The sequence below is a fragment of the Ursus arctos genome, unplaced genomic scaffold (assembly GCF_023065955.2).
Source record: "Ursus arctos isolate Adak ecotype North America unplaced genomic scaffold, UrsArc2.0 scaffold_3, whole genome shotgun sequence".
NCBI classification, from domain to species: domain Eukaryota; kingdom Metazoa; phylum Chordata; class Mammalia; order Carnivora; family Ursidae; genus Ursus; species Ursus arctos.
The window spans coordinates 19,453,349-19,472,929 of NW_026622985.1; the positions used below are offsets into that span (position 1 = coordinate 19,453,349).

The following is a 19,581-nucleotide window of genomic DNA, read 5'->3' on the forward strand; positions in this document are numbered from 1 at the left end:
TGAGGCCTACAGGGGTTAACTGACTTATACAAGGCCATGTAGCTATTAAGTAGAGCAAACGCATGGGAACAGGCCTTCTGATTCCAGTCCTCACACTCTTTGAGGATGGATAGCAGCTGAGTCTTCATTTCTTGTCATCTTGATTGGTTTTGGTTTCTAGGATTTTGTTCTTTCCCAACCTTCATCTCAATTCATGTAAGTGCTGAATTAACTGAGGTAGATTTCAGGGGCCAGGGGTTCCCATCCAGAGACAGAGACGCAGTATCAAACAAGCTGATTCTAGCCTCGTCCAAACGCACTCGGGCATAAGTTCTGAGTTTGGAGAGCATCTGGGAAACCAGGCCCATTCTAAGATTTTGAGCCCCTGGGATAAATCCTAAACAGAATTCACAGGGAGCTCTAACTTACCTTATAACTGATGTAGGGATCCTCAGACTGAGAACCCTCAACTGTTCCCCTGCCTTTCACAGGATTCTTAAATACAGGGCCTGTAGACAGTCAACCTCTCAGTAGGCCTGTTCCTGCCTGTTCCTGCTCAGATGACTCAGAAATACTCCAGTTTCACACCAACTGTCCCCTGTTTTAGAGTCCCAATATGACCCTGCTGGTTCATATTACCCTGACTCCAAACCTTGAAAACTCTGGCTTCTACTCAGAAAGGCAGAGGCAGAGGTGGCCTCTCGATCTCCTTAGCATGGTGGGGAGTCGAGCAGCCATCCGTCGCCGTGTGTGTGTGTGTGTGTGTGTGTGTGTGTGTGTGTGTGTGTTCTGTTCATCCCCAGGCCCTGCTGCCCAGAGAATGACAGCCCCGTCTTGCTGAGAGAGAGGGGAGGTTGAGCCGCCTCTCGCTGAGCTGTGACTGTTTACTTTGCATATGTCACCACCTTTTTTTGGTACTGGGTTGCAGCACTAAGACTATGAAAAAGACAATATTCAAAGAGCCGTACTTTTCCCCTCCACACCCAGAGGACTTTGGGCCTATTTGGGAAGGGAGAAGAGAGCTAACTGTAAATCGTCCCTTAAACCTGACAGACAGGATTAGGATATTTGCAGTGGAAAGACCAGCGCTGGTTGTTCTAAACCACTGCCCTGTCTGTTTGACTTTAGATCTGGCATTATTATTCTTTTACTACAAGCTGTTAAACAACAACTCCTTCACTATAGAAATACTAAAACTATGCCAAAAACCATACCACTATCTCTCTTATGGAAACTAACCAAAGACAGATCCTACTAGTTTTTAGATCCTATTATATTAGCATGAAAATTGGATTAACATTCAATTAAGGTGAGTATTAGCATTTTTTCAGATTGCTTTATTTACCCTTGATATGGTAGATATTACTTGTGTTTCCTATGCTGGCGCTCTGTAGTCATAGTGTCAAAAATGTGTATCTGGTAGATAATTTTCAATCATTATACAATTACAAATGATCTATTCAACTATCTGATGTATTTGGTAACAGCAAAATAACTAACAAAAAGATCCTTTAAAATTATTTCTGTTTTTCTAAAACACCAACTGATCTTAATTTTTTGAAATCAGTTTAACAATATTCAGTTAAACAATATCTAGTTTTATAATGGCTTTTTTTACATAAATTTTCCATCTCAACTAAATTAAAATATATATCAAATATCTTAAAAATATAAATTTTGAGAGAATAGGAAAACACTCATTTATAACACAGTCTTAAAATATTAACAAACAATTCTGAGGCACACAGAACCAAAACTGAAATAATTAAATTGATATTTAGCCAGAAATGACCAAGGTTTCATGTTAAGTGAGTCACTCTTTTTATTACGTAAATATGTCCTTTTGAATTGTAATTAAATGTTCTGTTTTCACACATATAGGTATTTCATGTATGGCTTTTCCTTAGACAATGACTAAATGTGTCATCTGCGCGGATATCAGCATTCTTATATTAATGCCACAGTTGATCAGGATTCCAGAATGTGAAGATAATTGTAAAAAAACGTTACTTAGAGTTTGGTGGATTTATTAGGAAAGTAATCTTTGTTATTTTAGTTAGCATTTGTAGTCTTCACAGGATAATAGTAGTGGACCCTTGAGTTTGTCACCTTTTGACAGTTTCTACTTACTGTTAAATACACGGAACCCCAGTTTTGATACGTTTGTTTGGGTTATGGATCACATATAGAGCTCAGTTTAGCATCTGCTGAGTAATCTGTATTCACTGTGGTGTGAAGAAGATTCTCTGGAGGTGGTGCATGCCACGTGCTACAGTGGTATCTAGGGTGATGACAGGCTCTGTGGGTGTGTCTTATGTTAGTGCTGTGAAATGACTCCCCAGGATCATATGCTGTGACTCTCTGGAACTTCTGGAAGCTTCTGGAAGCTTAATTTACTCTTTTAAAATGATATTCTGATTCCTCCCTCAATTGATTTTACCAGCCATAACTAGCTTAATTGTCGTAAAACATTTCTATGCATACATCACTCCCTTATTTTAGGACACCACTGCCAACAGGATATTGTAGAGATCTCTAAGACTACTACTTAAGATTTTTTTTATTGTCAGGCTCCAGTCAAATTTTGAAAATCATTCCTACTGATCACCTTTGTCGTTCATTCATATTTGTCATCCAACTTGGATTTTTATCACATTCTTTAAAACAGGTTGAAGACCTGTTCATCCATGAAGCCTATGTATTTAGACCAGCCCTGGACAGTGATTCTCACCTTTTCTCACTCATTAGCACGTACCATCTGCTGCCTAGCATTGAGACATATCTTTGATATCTCTCAACGAGACTGGGATTTTTTGAGAGCAAGGATTATGTATTATTATACTTCATTATAAACCCCTCCCCAGTACCTTCCTTAATGCCTTCTACATAGTAAGTTCTCTGTACAAAAATAATTGATCACTTAAAAAGGCATAACCATATCGTTCATTCATTCATTATTGAATTATTCAACAATTTTTTTAAATTTCTACTATAAGCCACACATTGTGTATACAGCAAGAAACAAAATGGACATGATCCCAGCTCTACACAACTTACAGTCACTGGGCCTGATATTTTCTGTCCAATTAGTTTTCTTCATTTCTATTTCATTTTAAGAGCATATGACACTTAAAAAGGACATTTGATCTTTCATTAGTATTTTTGTATATATGACTTACTACCAAAAGTTAGTTAATAAAAACATATTTTTACGAAGTATTCAGATTACTCAGCTCCAGAGTTCGATTGTACCTTTGACTATTCACTTTAAGCTGAAAAAATATAGGTTAAAAAAGAAGTATCACAGGAAACTCTTTTTCTCTATTCTTTGTAAACCTTGTGCTTTTTGGGAGAATAACAAAGATTGTGATTTCCCAGCTCTTCATTGAGGGCATCATGCACTACTTAGGTCTCACCAGAAACTTTTATTCAAAAGGTAGCCGAGAATATACGATCATATCAGGGATTACTTTGACCTTTTCTATATTCCATGTTTTGATTAGCTGGCTATTTGACTCATATCCCATTTACAGACAAATTGTGAAAGGCTTGAATGGCAAGCCAGAAATATATAGAATATTGAAAAGGTCAGTGTGATTTAGCCCATAAGCACAGTATCGAAAATATATGACAAGTCATTATCACACGTAATTCCCACGACAAGGACTGGGTGAAGATGGGAAATTATTCCAATTAAAATATTCTTGTTTCCTACCGAAGGCTGAAATAGCAAAGCTCAAATGGCCTCTTGACTCCTTTTTTGTGATAACTTAATAAGTTAGAAAGAAATTGTAATTGAATTAAACAAGACCAAAAAAAAAGTAACAAGCTCTTCTGATTTGAGCGTCCATCACAGAGGGAATAATATACTGACTTTTCTAAAAACTCTAATTATACATGAGTAAGACAGACACAGCTACAGAACCAATTCCACAGCCACCCCATGCTCTCTTTTCATCTACAGCATAGCTGTCAGTCAGATGGGAACTCCATTTATTTCCATGGAAATGAAGGCAGTGAGTTCAATTTCGCCACCACCCGGGATGTAGATCTTTCTACAGAGGATATTCAAGAGCAGTGGTCAGAAGAATTTGAAAGCCAGCCTACCGGGTAAGTAATTGCTATCCCATGCTGCGTATAGCACTTATATTTATTCCCCTGGACATATTTTAAATGCATATTATTAAATAGCAAAAGCACAGTTAAATCAATATTGATTCTTCTTTTAAAATATTCATTTATTTATTTGAAAGAGAGAGTAGGAGAAGGGGCAGAGGGAGGGAAAGAATCTCAAGTAGACTCCATGCTGAGGGCAGAACCCAACACGGGGCTCCCTCTCGTGACCCTGAGATCTCAACCTGAGCCGAAATCAGGAGTCAGACACTTCTACTGACTGAGCCACCCAGGTGCCCCAAAGCCAATTGTTCTTATAGACAGGACAAATGGTTAGACTTCTCTTAAACATTCTTTATTAAATAATCAACTATTTTTATGTGTATTAAAAATATGTAATTGCAAATATCTTTTAACTGCAGTTGAAGCACTTATATCTCATCTTTGTTTATTCGGCTTTTACTGGGAAAAAGTGTTTTTCAATGTGTATGGAAGACAAACTCCACTATGATTATATTGAGACTTTCAGTCATCTTCCTGGGGCCTGAGGTTTATAGATGATGCTACCTGATTTTCAGTGGAATGTAGTTTTGATCTATAAAAATTGTTTAGGAAGTAAAATTTATCTTTGAGAGATTTTTTTAAAAGACTTTATTTATTTGAGAGAGACAGCACAAGCAGGGGGAGAGGGAAAGGGAGAAACAGACTCCCCACTGAGCACAGAGCCTGACGCAGGGCTTGGTCCCAGGATGCTGGGATCATGACCTGAGCTGAAGGCAGACGCTTAACGGACTGAGCTATCCAGTCGCCCTCTTTGAGAGATTTTTAAAGGAGGAAGATGGGGCTGATGTTGAAGAAGAGAGCTAAAGCAATGAGAATGGTTTGGTGGTAGTATTTTCTGGCAATTCTGAGCTGTGTGCCTTCTTCTAGGTCCTGTATCCCTAAGGTATTTCCTACTAATTGAGCAGCATTTTCCTAGAAGTTAAAGTTGAAAAAAATTAATAGGTTCAGAGAATCTAAATTCATAAGGTAATGTGAGTGGGAAGGAAATTCTAGAAATTTTTTTTCAATAAACACATGTGATCAGAACACCAGGTCTTTATTGTTTAGTGTGTGTTTTCTAAGAATATGATGAAGATGAATGAAATTAACATAAAATATAATTTTATAATGAATATAAAATAACAATAATTTAAGTGTTAACTGTGAGAAACTTTTCCAAAATACAACATTTGAGGTAGTCATGTGTCTCTGATCTCAACAAATTAAATCAAAACTGGATGGAACTTCTAAGTGCCCAAGAGACAAGAAGGCCATGGCTCTGTTGGGCTCTCTGCTTCTTTGGTGTTGTCCGGGAATGGCATTCAGACCCAATAAGACAGAAATCTGACCAGTAGCCTAAGCTGCACCGCTGCTGTGACCTTTTGCTGCTACATCAGGGGCTTTCATTATTGAAAGCTAGATTTCTGCTGTGGCTGACCTAGCCCTGCCTCAAGGAGGTCCAGCCTGTGGGGCAGGCCAGGGGTGCCTCTGAAGGAGGCTGACATTTTGAGGGACCTCATTTCTTCAGAGCCTAGCAGGGATGTTCAAGGCCTTCAGTCCATAAAGTTCTTCTCCTTGGAAATTCCTGGCACCCTTGAAATTCTATGTCCAGTGTGGCTCCGGTGTCTCCTTGAGGGACCAACAACTACTGCTCCTCTGTTCCATCTACAGGATTTCCCCAAGAGTCAGACTGCCTGCCATCATCACCCATACACTACACATAACCCTTACACTACACAGGGTTCATTCTACTCCCCTTACAAACCAATGGGTTTTGGTGGGGTCCAGAATTTTGACAATGCAAGGAAGGCTTCTTTACCTACATTTCGGAAATAAGGAACATCACCAGCATATAAGTTCTCCCTTTTTGATTCCGGATATGAAAGACCAATTCAAACCCCTTCCCTGGTTTCGGAGCTTGACTGCCTACGAGAGAGTCCCAAATCTTGAAACACAAGAGATTCATTGACCTCCAGTCCTTCATCTCTCCAAGCTAATACCATCCATGTGGAAGTGATGAGCCATCCTCTTCAGTGAGACCCACATCCCCTGAGGACATAGATGATTCCCAGTGATATCCAGCCCCCATCCCACTAAAGCAGAGAGAGAAACAGAAACACAAATTTAGTTTCCGGTAGGATAACTCTCATACGCACATAAATCCCTGTCTATCGATCTACCTCTTTCCTCAAAGTCTTCAGTGTTACCACTCTTGTTCTTTTGGGGAGAGAGAAAATTTATTTTTAATTATGGCTTTCATATCCATCTATTCCCTGTCCCACAATGTTTTCTTTTCCTTTTTTTTCCCCCACCTTATCGTATCATCAAAGCTTGTCTATAAAAGAACAAAAGAAAAGCTTTTTTGGTTGGATTAATGGTCCATCCTGCAATCTGCTAGTAACATCAGTGAAGATTTAGTACAAACAAACAGAAAACCACGAGTTAAGTTTAGAAAGGAATTGATTTTATATTAGGAGAAACCCAACGTATCTTGGAAAATTAGTGTACTAGTCCAGAGACATAGCTTGCAAAAAATTTTTCCGATTAACAGAGCAGACATTCCGTTTTCACAGAACACTAATGGTATGAGAGAATTTGTGGCTAAACCAAATCATTCATCCTCCAAAACAAGGATGGAACTAAAAGTATTTATTCTTTAAAAAAAGAACTAAAGTTAAGACACACACAGAGGAACAGCAGCACAAATTCCATCCACTCAGTGACTCAGGTGGTTTCAGTTATGCTCTTTGGCCGCTTCTCAGTACTGAGGATGTATCAGGGTTTTGGTCACAGTTAAGAGACTAATACTTTTGGACCATAGCATTGTCAGCAGATCTCTGTTCCAATAACATAGAATAATGTGCTTGACAAAAGCACCTGTGCCACTCTAATTGCTATACAATTAATTCCTCTAAGTTCTAAAAGCAGTAAATTATTCTAGCAACTACATCTTTAAGTTTATTTGCAGCTTTTCCCCTAAGATATCAGGCCACACCCCCCCAGATTTACGTCATTTATGCTCTCAGCTGGTTGCCCAGTTATCCAACTTGGCGTTATATCATAAAGGTATAAAAGGATAATGAGAGGATCTAGTGTTTTCTGTGTTTGCGTGATGATAAAAATGCTGGTTTAGTCCATGAGTGTGTGTGTGTGTGTGTGTGTGTGTGTGTGTCCCCTCTCCGCATCCCATTCACCCACTCCCAAATGTTGCTTTATTGGTCCAGGGAAGAATGTTGTCATGATAATTTTTAATCATAGCTTCAGGGGGAAAAAAGCCTGTCACGAAATCAAATTAATGTGAAATATTTTACATAGGGTAAGAGCTGACAAAAACAGATTAGGAATTTGGTAGTGAAATTCTTGATGTGTTTTGTTTTACAAGCCAGATTTACTAAATATTTGTCTCATTCTTCAACTCAGTCATCACCCACACTGATAATTTATCATTATTGGCTCACCTGCTGAAATAGAAAATGTAGATAGTAAATCCTCATTGTGCTCAAGAGCAACGGATTGAATTGATTGAGCTCTGTAATTTTGAGGTCACTTTTTCAAAAATAAAAAAATATTTTTTAATAAATTAATTAAATTGTTAACCTCTATATAATATTTTTACTTAACTATGTTTTTCTCCCATAAGAATTATGAAAGAAAAAAATGAGTATGCAGTCCTCTCTAATAATTTAAAAACACTTCATATGAATGTTAAGAAAAAGGAAAGCCACTATTTTTGGAATCTGGTTTCCCAAATATTCCTGTTTTCCTACCATTTGAGTCAAACCATTTGATCTCACATCACAAGGATGCAAGAGCTGTTTGCCTCTCATATCTCAAAGCTGTCCTAAATCCAATGTTGATAGGTTTATTTTTTAAGTGGGATCGTAAAGGTTTTTTTCTCTTTTTCCTAAAGAAGACACATCTGTTACTTCAGCAAGACAGAAACTTTAATGGATACACTGATAATTTATGTGAGTCTTTCTAAACTTTGGCTTAACCTTACAAACACATCATTTAATTAGCAACCACTGTATCTCACCTAGCTGAGACCACTTTTAGGTGGGAGAGAACTTTGTAGAAAAACACACTGCTATCATATAGATTTTGTATTCTTCTCTTTTATCCCAAATGCAAACACTGTATGTTTTTACTATTCAAATACCTTACTGCTGTCACTGTTCACGTTAAAGAGGAACTCCACAAATATAATGAATATTAGAATATTGAATCAAAGCAGCATGCTTTAGTCTTCTCCACTTGCCCCAAATCCTTGGAAATTACAGAAAATGAGCAAACATATCTATAGCGACACTATAAAACAAAACAAAAAAAAATATGCCCTAGTTGGGTCAGGAATTATAAAGGATTGTACACAAAAAGAGAGGAGAAGATCTGATGGAAGGAGGGAACTATAGCCCCAAACACTGTTTGAATAAGACACTAAAAAAGATGTCTCAGCACTGCTCCAGGACACAGATGCTGGGCACAGGAATGAGGATGGGGCTCGAGGTACTGCTATAGGGATTGCCATGTAGGTGTGTCCCTCAGTACACCTACTTCCAAGGAGAGGCTTCTGTTCCCAGGAACAAGTAATGAATGTGGACATTTGGAATGGAGAAGCAGGACAATCCAGGTGACCGGAAACCTCAAGGGGGAACAGAGACCCCCCTCACAGTAGTCCCACCTAAAGGCCCATCTGCCACCATCAGTAGCCATAATAATAAGATACAAATTTAAGCAGATGATCTAGAATCAACAAATCTGAGGAAAATCAATTCCATTTAAAAATCATCAAACTAAAGAACTAAGGTCTGAGAAAAAAGAAGTAGTAGAATAAACAAATGGAGATTTTAAAAGAAGCATAATGAATATCCTCAGAGGGATAAAAGTGTGTACTGCATTTGAGAAATTAAAATCCATTTTATGAGGAAGCATAGAGATGTGAGAAATGAAAATATATGATTGTCGAAACAAATTTAATGGGTTTTTTTTCCTCCACTGAATGTCAGCATAGGCATAGCTGAAGAGCAAATTAATGAGCTACAAATTGGAGTCTTGAAGTCTACCCAAAACTTAGGGTCACTGGATATAAGAAAAAAGATGTAAAGTATAGAAGGGAATTGGCTCTTCTAATGTTAAAAAATAGGAATTCCAAAAAGAGAAGTCAGAGAGAATATATGGAATGAAATATTCAAAGATATTATTGAAGAAAAGAAGAAAGAAAAGACGTAATTCCTGTGAAGGAAATGTTTAGCAAGATGAATGGGAACATATCGAGTCCTAAAGCATCAGGAAGAAACTTCAGAACACTGATAAAAGAAGAAATCCTAAAAGCTTCTAGGTGAGATTCATACTACTTATCTTGGAAGCACTAAGCATAAGTTTTAAAAAAAAGTTATCTAGTTCTGAAAAAGTTATTTGGAACATAAAATTCTTCTCCAGTCAGTTATCATACAAGCATTAGGAAAAAACAAAACGCTTTTTATTCCTATAAATATATGTGAACCTCATGGTAACCATGTGGTTTTTTTGTACATAATCAGAAATCTACAATAGAAACACAAAAAATAAAGAGAATGGAACCCAAGCATAACACTAAAGAAAACCGTGAAACCACAAAGGAAGAGACCAACAGAAGAAGAAAGGAACACAGAAGAACTACAAAAACAACCAGAAAACAAATAACAAAATGACAATAAGTACATACCTACCAATAATTACCTTAAATGAAAATGGACTAAATGCTCCAATCAAAAGACATACAGTGATGAGTGGTTAAAAAAGATAACACCCTTTTATATTCTGTCTACAAGAGACTCCAGATATAGAGACACATACAGACTGAAAGTGAAGGGATGGAAAAAGATATTCCATGCAAATGGAAATGAAAGCTGGAGTACCAATACTCATTTCAGATAAAGTAGACTTTAAAACAGACTATAACAAAAGGCAAAGAAGATTATATAATGATAAAAGGGTCAATCCAAAAGAGGATATAACATTTGTAAATATTTATACACCGAACATGGCAGCACGTAAATATATAAACCAAATACTAACAGACATAAAGGGAGTGATTGGCAGCAATACAATAATAGTATGAGACTTTAATACCCCACTTACCTCAATGGATAGGTCATTCAGACAGAAAATCAATAGGGAAACATTGACCTTAACACATTAGACCAGATGGACTAAATATAGAGAATATTTCATCCATAAACTGCAGAACACCCACTCTTTTCAAATGCACATGGGACATTCACCAGGATGGATCATACGTTAGACCATGAAACAAGTTTCAGTAAGTTCAAGAAGACTGAAATCATATCAAGCATCTATTCTAACCATAACAGTATGAAACTAGAAATCAACTACAAGAACAAAACCAAAAAAACCCAGAAACACATGGAGACAAAACATTTACTAAACAACCAATAGGTCAATGAAGGAATCAAAGAGAAAATTTTTTAAAAAATACTTTGAAACTATGTGATCCAGCAAAAGCAGTTCTAAGAAGAAAGTTCATAGTGATGCAGCTTACTTTAAGAAACAAGAAGAGTCCCAAATAAGTAATCTAACTTTATACCTAAAGAACTAGAAAAAGAACAAAGCCCAATTTAGTAGAAGGAAGAAATAATAAAGATCAGAGTAGAAATAAATGAAAGAGACCAAAAAAAAAAAAAAAAACACATACAGAAAAGATCAATGAAACTAAAAGCTGGTTCTTTGAAAAGATAAACAAAATCAGTAAACCTCTAGCCAGACTCATCAAGATAAAAAGAGAGGAGCCAAATAAATAAAATTAGAAATGAAAGAGGAAAAGCTAAAACTGACATCACAGAAATACAAATGACCATAAGCAACTACTTATAGTTACATGCCAACAAATTGGAAAACTTAGAAGAAATGGATAAATTCCTAGAAACACACAGTCTTCCAAGACTGAATCACAAACAAATAGAAAATCTAAATAGACTAATTACAAGTAATGAAATTGAATTAATAATAAAACTTTCAACAAATAAAAGTCCAGAACCAGACAGCTTCACAGGTGAATTCTACCAAACATGTAAAAAATAACACCTATCATTCTCAAATTATTCCAAAATATTGAAGAGAAAGGAACACTTCCAAACTCATTTTATGAGGCCAGCGTTACCCTGACACCAAAACCACAGGAAGCCACAAGAAAGAAAGAAAGAAAGAGAGAGAGAGAGAGAGAGAGAGAGAGAGAGAAAGAAAGAAAGAAAGAAAGAAAGAAAGAAAGAAAGAAAGAAAGAAAGAAAGAAAGACTGAATACAGGCCAGTATCCCTAAGGATCACAGATGCAAAAATCCTCAAAAAAAAAAAAAAATTAGCAAGCTGAGTTTGACAACACTAATATGATCATATACCATGATCAAGTAAGAAAGATTAATTCCAGGAGTGTAAGGATGTTTCAACATCCGCACATCAGTCAACATGATATATTACATTAACAAACCAAGGATAAAAATCATATATTCATCTTAATAGATGCAGAAAAGGATTTGACAAAATTCAACATCCATGTATAGCAAAAACTCTTAACAAAGATATAGAGGAAACATACTTCAATGTAATAAAGGCCATATATGACAAACCCACAGCTTACCATCATACTCAAGGTTGAAAAGCTGACAGCTTTTCCTGTAAGGTCAGGAACAAGACAAGTATGTCGGCTCTCATCTCTTTCATGAAACATAGTATTGGAAGTCTTAGCCACAGTAATTTGACAAGAAAAAAATAAAATAATCCAAATTAGAAAGGAAGATGTAAAACTGTCATTGTTTGCAGGTGACATGATAATTTATAGAGAGAGAACCTAAAGACTCCACCAAAAAACTGTTAGAACTAATAAATTAATTATGTTGCAGGATATGAAATTGACATATAGAAATCTGTTGCATTTCTGTACACTAATAAGCTATCAGAAAAAAATTTAAAAAACAATCCCATTTACAATTGCATCAAAAAAATAAAATAAAATACCTGGGAATAAATTTAACCAAGGAAGTACAAAACTTACTCTGAACACTATAAGACGTTTATGAAAGAAATTGAAGAAGACGCCAATAAATGGAAAGATATACCATGCTCATAGATTGGAAGAAAAATCTTACTGAAGTGTCCATACTACCCAAAGCGATATACAGATTTAATGCAACCCCCATCAGAATACCTATGGCATTTTTCACTGAACTAGAACAAAGAATCCCAAAATTTTTATTTTAAAAAAGACCCCAAACAGCTAAAGCAACCCTGAGAAAGAAGAACAAAGCTGTAGGTTTTCACTCCTTAATTTCAGACTATGGTAGTGATAGTGATCAAACAGTATAGTACTGGCACAAAAACAGATGCATAGATCAATGGAATAAATTAAAGACCCTAGAAATAAACCCATGATTATATGGTCAATTAATCTATGACAAAGGAGGCAAGAATATACAATGGGGAAAAGACTGTCTCTTCAATAAATGATGGACAGCTACATGCAAAAGAATGAAACTGGAACCACTTCCTTATAACATATATAAAAATAAAGTCAAAATGGATTAAAGACTTAAAGACTTGAACATAAGTTTGGAATCTTAAAATTCCTAAGTGAAAACATAGGCACTAAGCTCTTTGATATTGGTCTTAGCAGTATTTTTTTGGACCAGTCTCCTTCAGCAAGGGCAACAAAAGCTAAAATAAACAAATGAAGTTACATCAAACTCAAAGTTCTTGCACAGTGAAGGAAGCCATCCACAGAGCAAAAAGACCACCTACTGAATGGTCGAAGATAATTGCAAATTACATATCCAATAAGAGGTTAATATCCAAAATATATAAAGAACTTATACAATTCAATATTGAAAGAAACCAAACAACTCAATAATTATCGAAATTGTATATTACATACATGGGATTTCATTGTTACTTTTCTTTCTACCTTTGGATGTAATGTACAGCACAGGGAATATAGTCAATAATATTATAATAACTTTGTATGGAGACATATGGTAACTAGCGTATCATGGGGATCTTTTCATAATACGTAAAAATATTAAATCACTGTGATCTACACCTGAAACTAATAGGATATTGTATGTCAATTATACTTCAATTGGGGAAAAGAAAAAAAAAAAACCTTTTCAGACACACAAGAGTTCAAAAAATTTACTATCCCCCAAACCCTCTCTGAAAGAATTACTAGGAGATATGTTCCTGGAAATTAATCCAAGAGAAATATGGCAGATTCAAGAAAGAGTAGTGATCAAAGAAAAAAGTAAAGCCTATAGTTCAGTCTAAATAAGTATTGATTATTAAAAAGTTTTAATAAAAATTTGAAATTAAAGCCCAAATGACCTCAACTTGAGAAGTACAGAGGGAAAGTGACAAGAAGAAAAGAAGAGTAAGGAAGTAAAATACTGCCAGAGTTCCTAGCTTGCTTGGAATGAGGATGTGGATCTGGGATAACTCTTAATGTTAATAATAATAATAATAATGTTAATAGAAAACTTTAAGTGTAAATATGTGTGTTGAAAAATTAGATTAGCCAGATAGAGGCCATATAACTTCTGAAGCATCAGGGTCACATAGGACACAGAGGACTGAGTCTCGTACATGCCAGGAAAGTAACAAAAGGAAACAATAAAAAACAAGGTAAAATAGAAAACAGAAAACAATTGGTCAGGAATCAATCTAAACATATCAGTAACCCAATAAATTTGACTGAGTTTTAGTTTATATTAAATGAGATTTTCAAACATATCAGTGACCCAATAAATTTGAGTTATATTCATTTATTAAATGAAAAGTAACAAAAGGAAACAATAAAAAACAGGGTAAAATAGAAAAGAGAAAACAATTGGTCAGGAATCAATCTAAACATATCAGTAACCCAATAAATTTGACTGAGTTTTAGTTATTAAATGAGATTTTCAAACATATCAGTGACCCAATAAATTTGAGTTATATTCATTTATTAAATGAGATTTTCAAAGTAAGTTTTTAAAAGTAAGCTATTATTTACAATCACACAAGAAATTAAAAATCAAAGAAGAGAAACAAATATACCAGGCAACTACAACAAAAGAAGGAGGCATATTAAAATCAGATAATTCGAATCAAATAAAATAGAATCCAAATTTAAGCACTAAAAGGGCTAAAAGGGGATATTTTATGCAACTGTATATGTAGAACACTTGCCACAATGATAGCACATAACAAGCAATCAAAAAACTTAGGAATTAGCTTTCATTCCAACTATAATTACGGTTAGTAATGGGATGTGAGGAACGTGGTGCTCAAAGGAAAATTATACTCAAATTAATTAATGAGATATAGAAGAAACGCAAACAAAGTCGAATCGGCCAATGAAACCTAAATTGGATTCTCTAAATAAACCAATGAAGTGTCATTAAGAAAAAAGACCATATTAGTTAAAATGATAATTGGATATATTTTAAAACCGCGGAAGTGCTAAAATGGATCTGAGTAATCTTGTTGCAAACTGTTCAAAGAACATAGATTATATCTTATTTGTTCTGGTTTGCTTTGGGCCTGGGTTCTAACACCACTTTCTCTTGAAGCAAATTGTTTTTATACTTTAAAAATATAAGCAGTAAAATTTCAACTAACAAAAAGTAAGCGCTATATTGTTCTGGAACTCCTTCATAGCAATTTAATGTGCAGCCCATTTGCACACCATCTTTGCTTTGGGTTCTGCCATTCTTGAGTTGGTTCGGAGCCACCCACCTCCCCCTCCAAAAACCAGCTGTCCGTGTGAGCATCCAGAACACAGCCACTGGCTTCCCTTCCAGGATAGAATCTTTGCTGAGGTCACAGAGAAAACGAGAATGAAATCTGAATCCTTCCAAAGTGATTTGATTTCTGGCAGCTTGGCACAACATTAGCCGGTGATAGGATTTTTCTGTGGAAGGTATTGGAGGAGGTTGCTGGCACTGAAATGTTTAGATGCCCATGTTGTCAACCTTGTCTGTGTTCCCCATAGCCCTTCCTCAGTGGTTCACCTGATCACCATTGGCCGCAAGTCAGTCCTGATGATCTAGGAGTTTCTGTGAAGTAAGAGCAGAGCTCTGACACCTCAAGAAGCATAGCTTGAAGTTAACCTGTGCTCGAGAGCACATCCAGGAGCATTAGGGAATTGACGATTTAATTCCTCAGGCCCATAAGTATGCTAAATAGTGTAACTATTTATTATTATATTTTGAAATTCAAAAATAGGAAAATGACTAAATACAGTTTGGTATATATATATATATATATATATATATATATAAAACAAAATATTGTGTGGCTCATTTATAAAGAGTTAGTAATATCCTGGAAAATGTGTACATTACTAATGGAAGTAAAAGAAGAGTATAAACCATCTATATAATATTACCACAACTATTTGGAAATATACATACAAAAATATTAGAAATAAATAAACTAAAATATTAATTGTGCTTGCCTCCAGGAGAGTGTGGTTATGGGCGACTTTTTCCTACCTTTTTATTTTCCAATTTTTCAGTAATGAGAATGCTGGTATCATAATAGAAAACAAATAAAATTTCTTTTTTAAAGTTTCAAAAAATATTTCCAACTGTACTTCTCCATGTGGGTATCCTCATGGGGACAGACATCTTTTTTGTGAAACATCTTCCTCTACTTAAAAATTAAAAGCAACTAGTGGCAAATACTGTGCATGATGAAATGCTCAGAATTCCAATACACCAGCAGGATATAGAAAAGATGCTTAGAGCGCAAACAGGACTCAGCCTGAGGTCAAATTTGCTTACCCGTATTTGGTGTCACTGACTTTTTCAAAGGTTAGAGAGAGAGGAGTCTCTGAACTACTAACCTACTTCCAGTTCCCTCCAACTTCCATTGCTAACAACCCTCTTCTACTACCACCCGTATCCTATTAAGATAACTGCTTTATGAATTTGCTCTGAAGAAGCTCTTCCAATAGATATATTTTTTTAAATAAACAGCTCATCTAAGATTATAGAAAAAAAATTTGAGTAAGAATGGTTTTCTGATATTAGCCATGGCTTCATCTCTGATAGATGACTTACTATAGAGACACCAAATGCAAAGTATTAGTTATATGTTTTAACGGCACTGCTTGCTAACTGGATTACACTTACAACTGACTCAGTATGTCTTTCTTAATATTGAGTGTTATCCAGTGGGACAGGGGGACAAGTAAAAGGCAATATAAACTCAATAAAACAATTTTATATCGGCTTCCTTGTTCCAGGGAAATAGTAGCAAAGAATCTTACACATAACCATTGAAAACCAAAACTGCATATAAACCAACAAGAACAATCTCCATTATAGCCCCTTCAATATAAGTTGGTGCTTTTATTAAAAATGGGCTTTAGGGACGCCTGGGTGGCACAGCGGTTAGGCGTCTGCCTTCGGCTCAGGGCGTGATCCCGGCGTTGTGGGATTGAGTCCCACATCAGGCTCCTCCACTGTGAGCCTGCTTCTTCCTCTCCCACTCCCTGCTGTGTTCCCTCTCTCGCTGGCTGTCTCTATCTCTGTCGAATAAATAAATCTTTTAAAAAAATGGGCTTTAAATTATTTAGAATTCTTCAGAACGATTTGAGCATCTTCTTGTATTTTCTACAAATTCTTCCCTCTGTCCTACTCAGAAGAATTATGTTCTCTCTGACTTAGAATACTTTTCACAAAAATGCTTATAAAGCTAAAGGAGGATTTTATTTAAGCTTATAATTCAAGGTAAATGGACTGAAGATAGGTTGGCAGTCTGAGTTAATATTGTATTAAGTGGATCTTTTTTTTTTCTTTTATAAGCATGTTCATTTTTACTAAAGCAAAACCCACTTGACCACTTAGATAACATAAATAATGAATTGAGGAGCCCAGAAGATTATAGACAGAAATCATGAATAGTACCAAAGATCCACAGATAGACAAAGTGCAATTATTCTTTCAGCTCAGTGTCCCCTTGCTTAAAGATTAAGTCGTAGCACTTGCATATGGTACAGTGACTTTGTCTAGTCTTGTTGCTTTGCGAATTCTGTATGAAAAAATAAAAACACTCATTATAATTTAGAAATTCCTTTGAATCGCCTCCTCAACTTACTTTAAAACAAAGATAGCACTACGTTTTACGGGAGGAGGAGGGGAAGCTAACGCTTACTGACACGCTGTCACGTCCCAGGCAGTACATTATTTTCTCTAACCATCCTCCAGTCTAGGTCATATTTCTGTCTTATTGGTGAGAAAGCTGAGTGCTTTCTCCCATTGTGAAGACAATATTCTTTATTAATGTTATTCCGACAAGAGTGTAAATCAACATAATGCATGTAATAAAAACCTGAAACAAAATTGAATTTGAGTGAAATACAGGGGAACCAATTGAAGAAAAGAATTTTTGAAATGCAGTGCATGCAGGGAAGCTTTCAGATAGAGCTCATCCTTTACCTTCACCTAAGCTGTCATGCTACAGGGAAAAACCTCTAAATGAAAGTAGAGGAGCCTTCAGTCAAAGTACACACCTTGCTAGACCTCACAGGGCTCATACTCAAGATAAACCTCATGAATATAAATGAATGTGGAAGGGTCTTTACCTATGGCACATCCCTTATTAAATAACAGAGAATTTATCCCAAATAGAGACCTTATGGATAGAATGAACTTATTTAACCTCAGAGAATTCATAGAGATTAAAAAAATCTTATGAATTTGGTAAATGTGGGATCTCATAGCCAGGCTTTATCCTATATCTTAGCTCAAACCTAAAGTAGCCAACTTCAGGTGATTTAATATATTCCAGAAAATATAATAAAACAAATTTTCATAGATGACGTGGAATGAATGCTTCATTAGCTTTAGAGCATTTTATGCCAATATTTGTAGGCAAAGAATATCTGATTAAAATATGACCTCTATTCCCTGTGTTCATATTCTTAGTATTTTCATCAACCTATAATGAGATCATTCAGGTTTTCATTCTGAATTATAATACCTATAAATTGAATGCCTTTCTTCTTTTTTCCTGAAAATTACAGCCTTACTGAGAAGCAGATATGTAAAGGAAAAATCAAAAGTCCTCCCATGCTAATCCCATTTCTCACAGTTAAAATATACACATATATTCATTCAGAAATTTTTCTGTGATTACACACACACACACACACACACACACACACCACCCACCAGAGTCACATTTTGTAAACTGTGCCACAACTTAATTTTTAAAAAAACTAACAAATAATGAATGTATCTTCTAGTCAGTAAATATAGATCAGTATTTTTTAAAAAGTGACGTACCAGTTTATCTAATTGAACCCCTATTGATAGACAAAGAATATTATAATGAAAATTTTTGCATACTTGTTAAAGTATTTTTGAAAGGTAAATTTCTAAAAGAGAAAAGGAAAATTTGAGAATCAGACATATGTGCGTACATATACATACATGTAGGTAGGTAATTTTCATTTTGATAGTTACTGCCAAATTACCCTTCAAAGAATAGATTTCATTCTATTTTTAAGCTAATGAAGGAAATCTTTTTTTTTTAATTTCAGCTTTCCCGAGGCATCATTGACATATAAAATTGTGAGAAAGTTAAAGTGCATCATGGTGATACGATATATGTATTCGTTGTGAAAGAACTCCATCTAGTTAATTAACACATCCATCACCTAACATAGTTATCTTTTTTGTGTGAAAAGATTTAATTTCTCCTCTCTTGTGTCTTTCTTAGAAGTATCAAAGTATGAGCTGATTAAAACATAATTAATTGTATTCTCAAAGCATTACAAAATAGTTGATAGAGAGGACCATCAGCTTTCCAGCTAATAAACTCCTTTAAACTATCTTTACTTACAAAAATATTCCTCTTTTTTTGACACAAAACAGAAAGTCATAGTTTAAAGATCTAAATTAAACATCATTGTGACCTTGCTACATCTAAGGAACAAAGCCTTAGGGCATTTTATTGATTATCAAACTTTTTTTTCTGTGTTCCAAATTCAACCAACTCTATTATAAATAATAGGCACCACTGTATTTATAATAAATAATACAGGGGCTCTTTTTTTAGAGTTAATCATCAACGCGTAAATATAAATTGCTGTGCTGTAGAGGTGTCTCCCCTGTAGGCAGGCATTCCTTCAAATGCAGTTCACACACAACCACATTTACCTGGGGAAAACATAATTTAGACCGTAGAGAAGTAACACTCCTTTTCAGGGAAATTGCCATGCCATCGAAAATACCACTAAAACTATAAAGCTCTTGAGATACCACTCCTGGCCTCAAAGATTTGCTTATGTTATAATTTTACTTCATGTAATTGATTGTCAGGAGATGCTCAGGGACCATGTCGTTTTTATAACTAGAAAAGACCCACAACTTTGCACCCGTACAGATCTGGACTCTGAAGTCCAGGGAGTGC

The 19,581-nt window shown here is 35.5% G+C and overlaps 1 protein-coding gene across 1 annotated transcript in view; it reads left to right on the plus strand.

The window, feature by feature from the left end:
• Positions 1-19,581, plus strand: part of RELN (reelin) — a 476,703-nt gene that overhangs the window by 281,627 nt on the left and 175,495 nt on the right. The window contains exon 11 of the mRNA XM_026503988.4: positions 3,944-4,089. Coding sequence (XP_026359773.3) covers positions 3,944-4,089 — 146 coding nt within the window. The remainder of the gene's footprint in view (positions 1-3,943; positions 4,090-19,581) is intronic.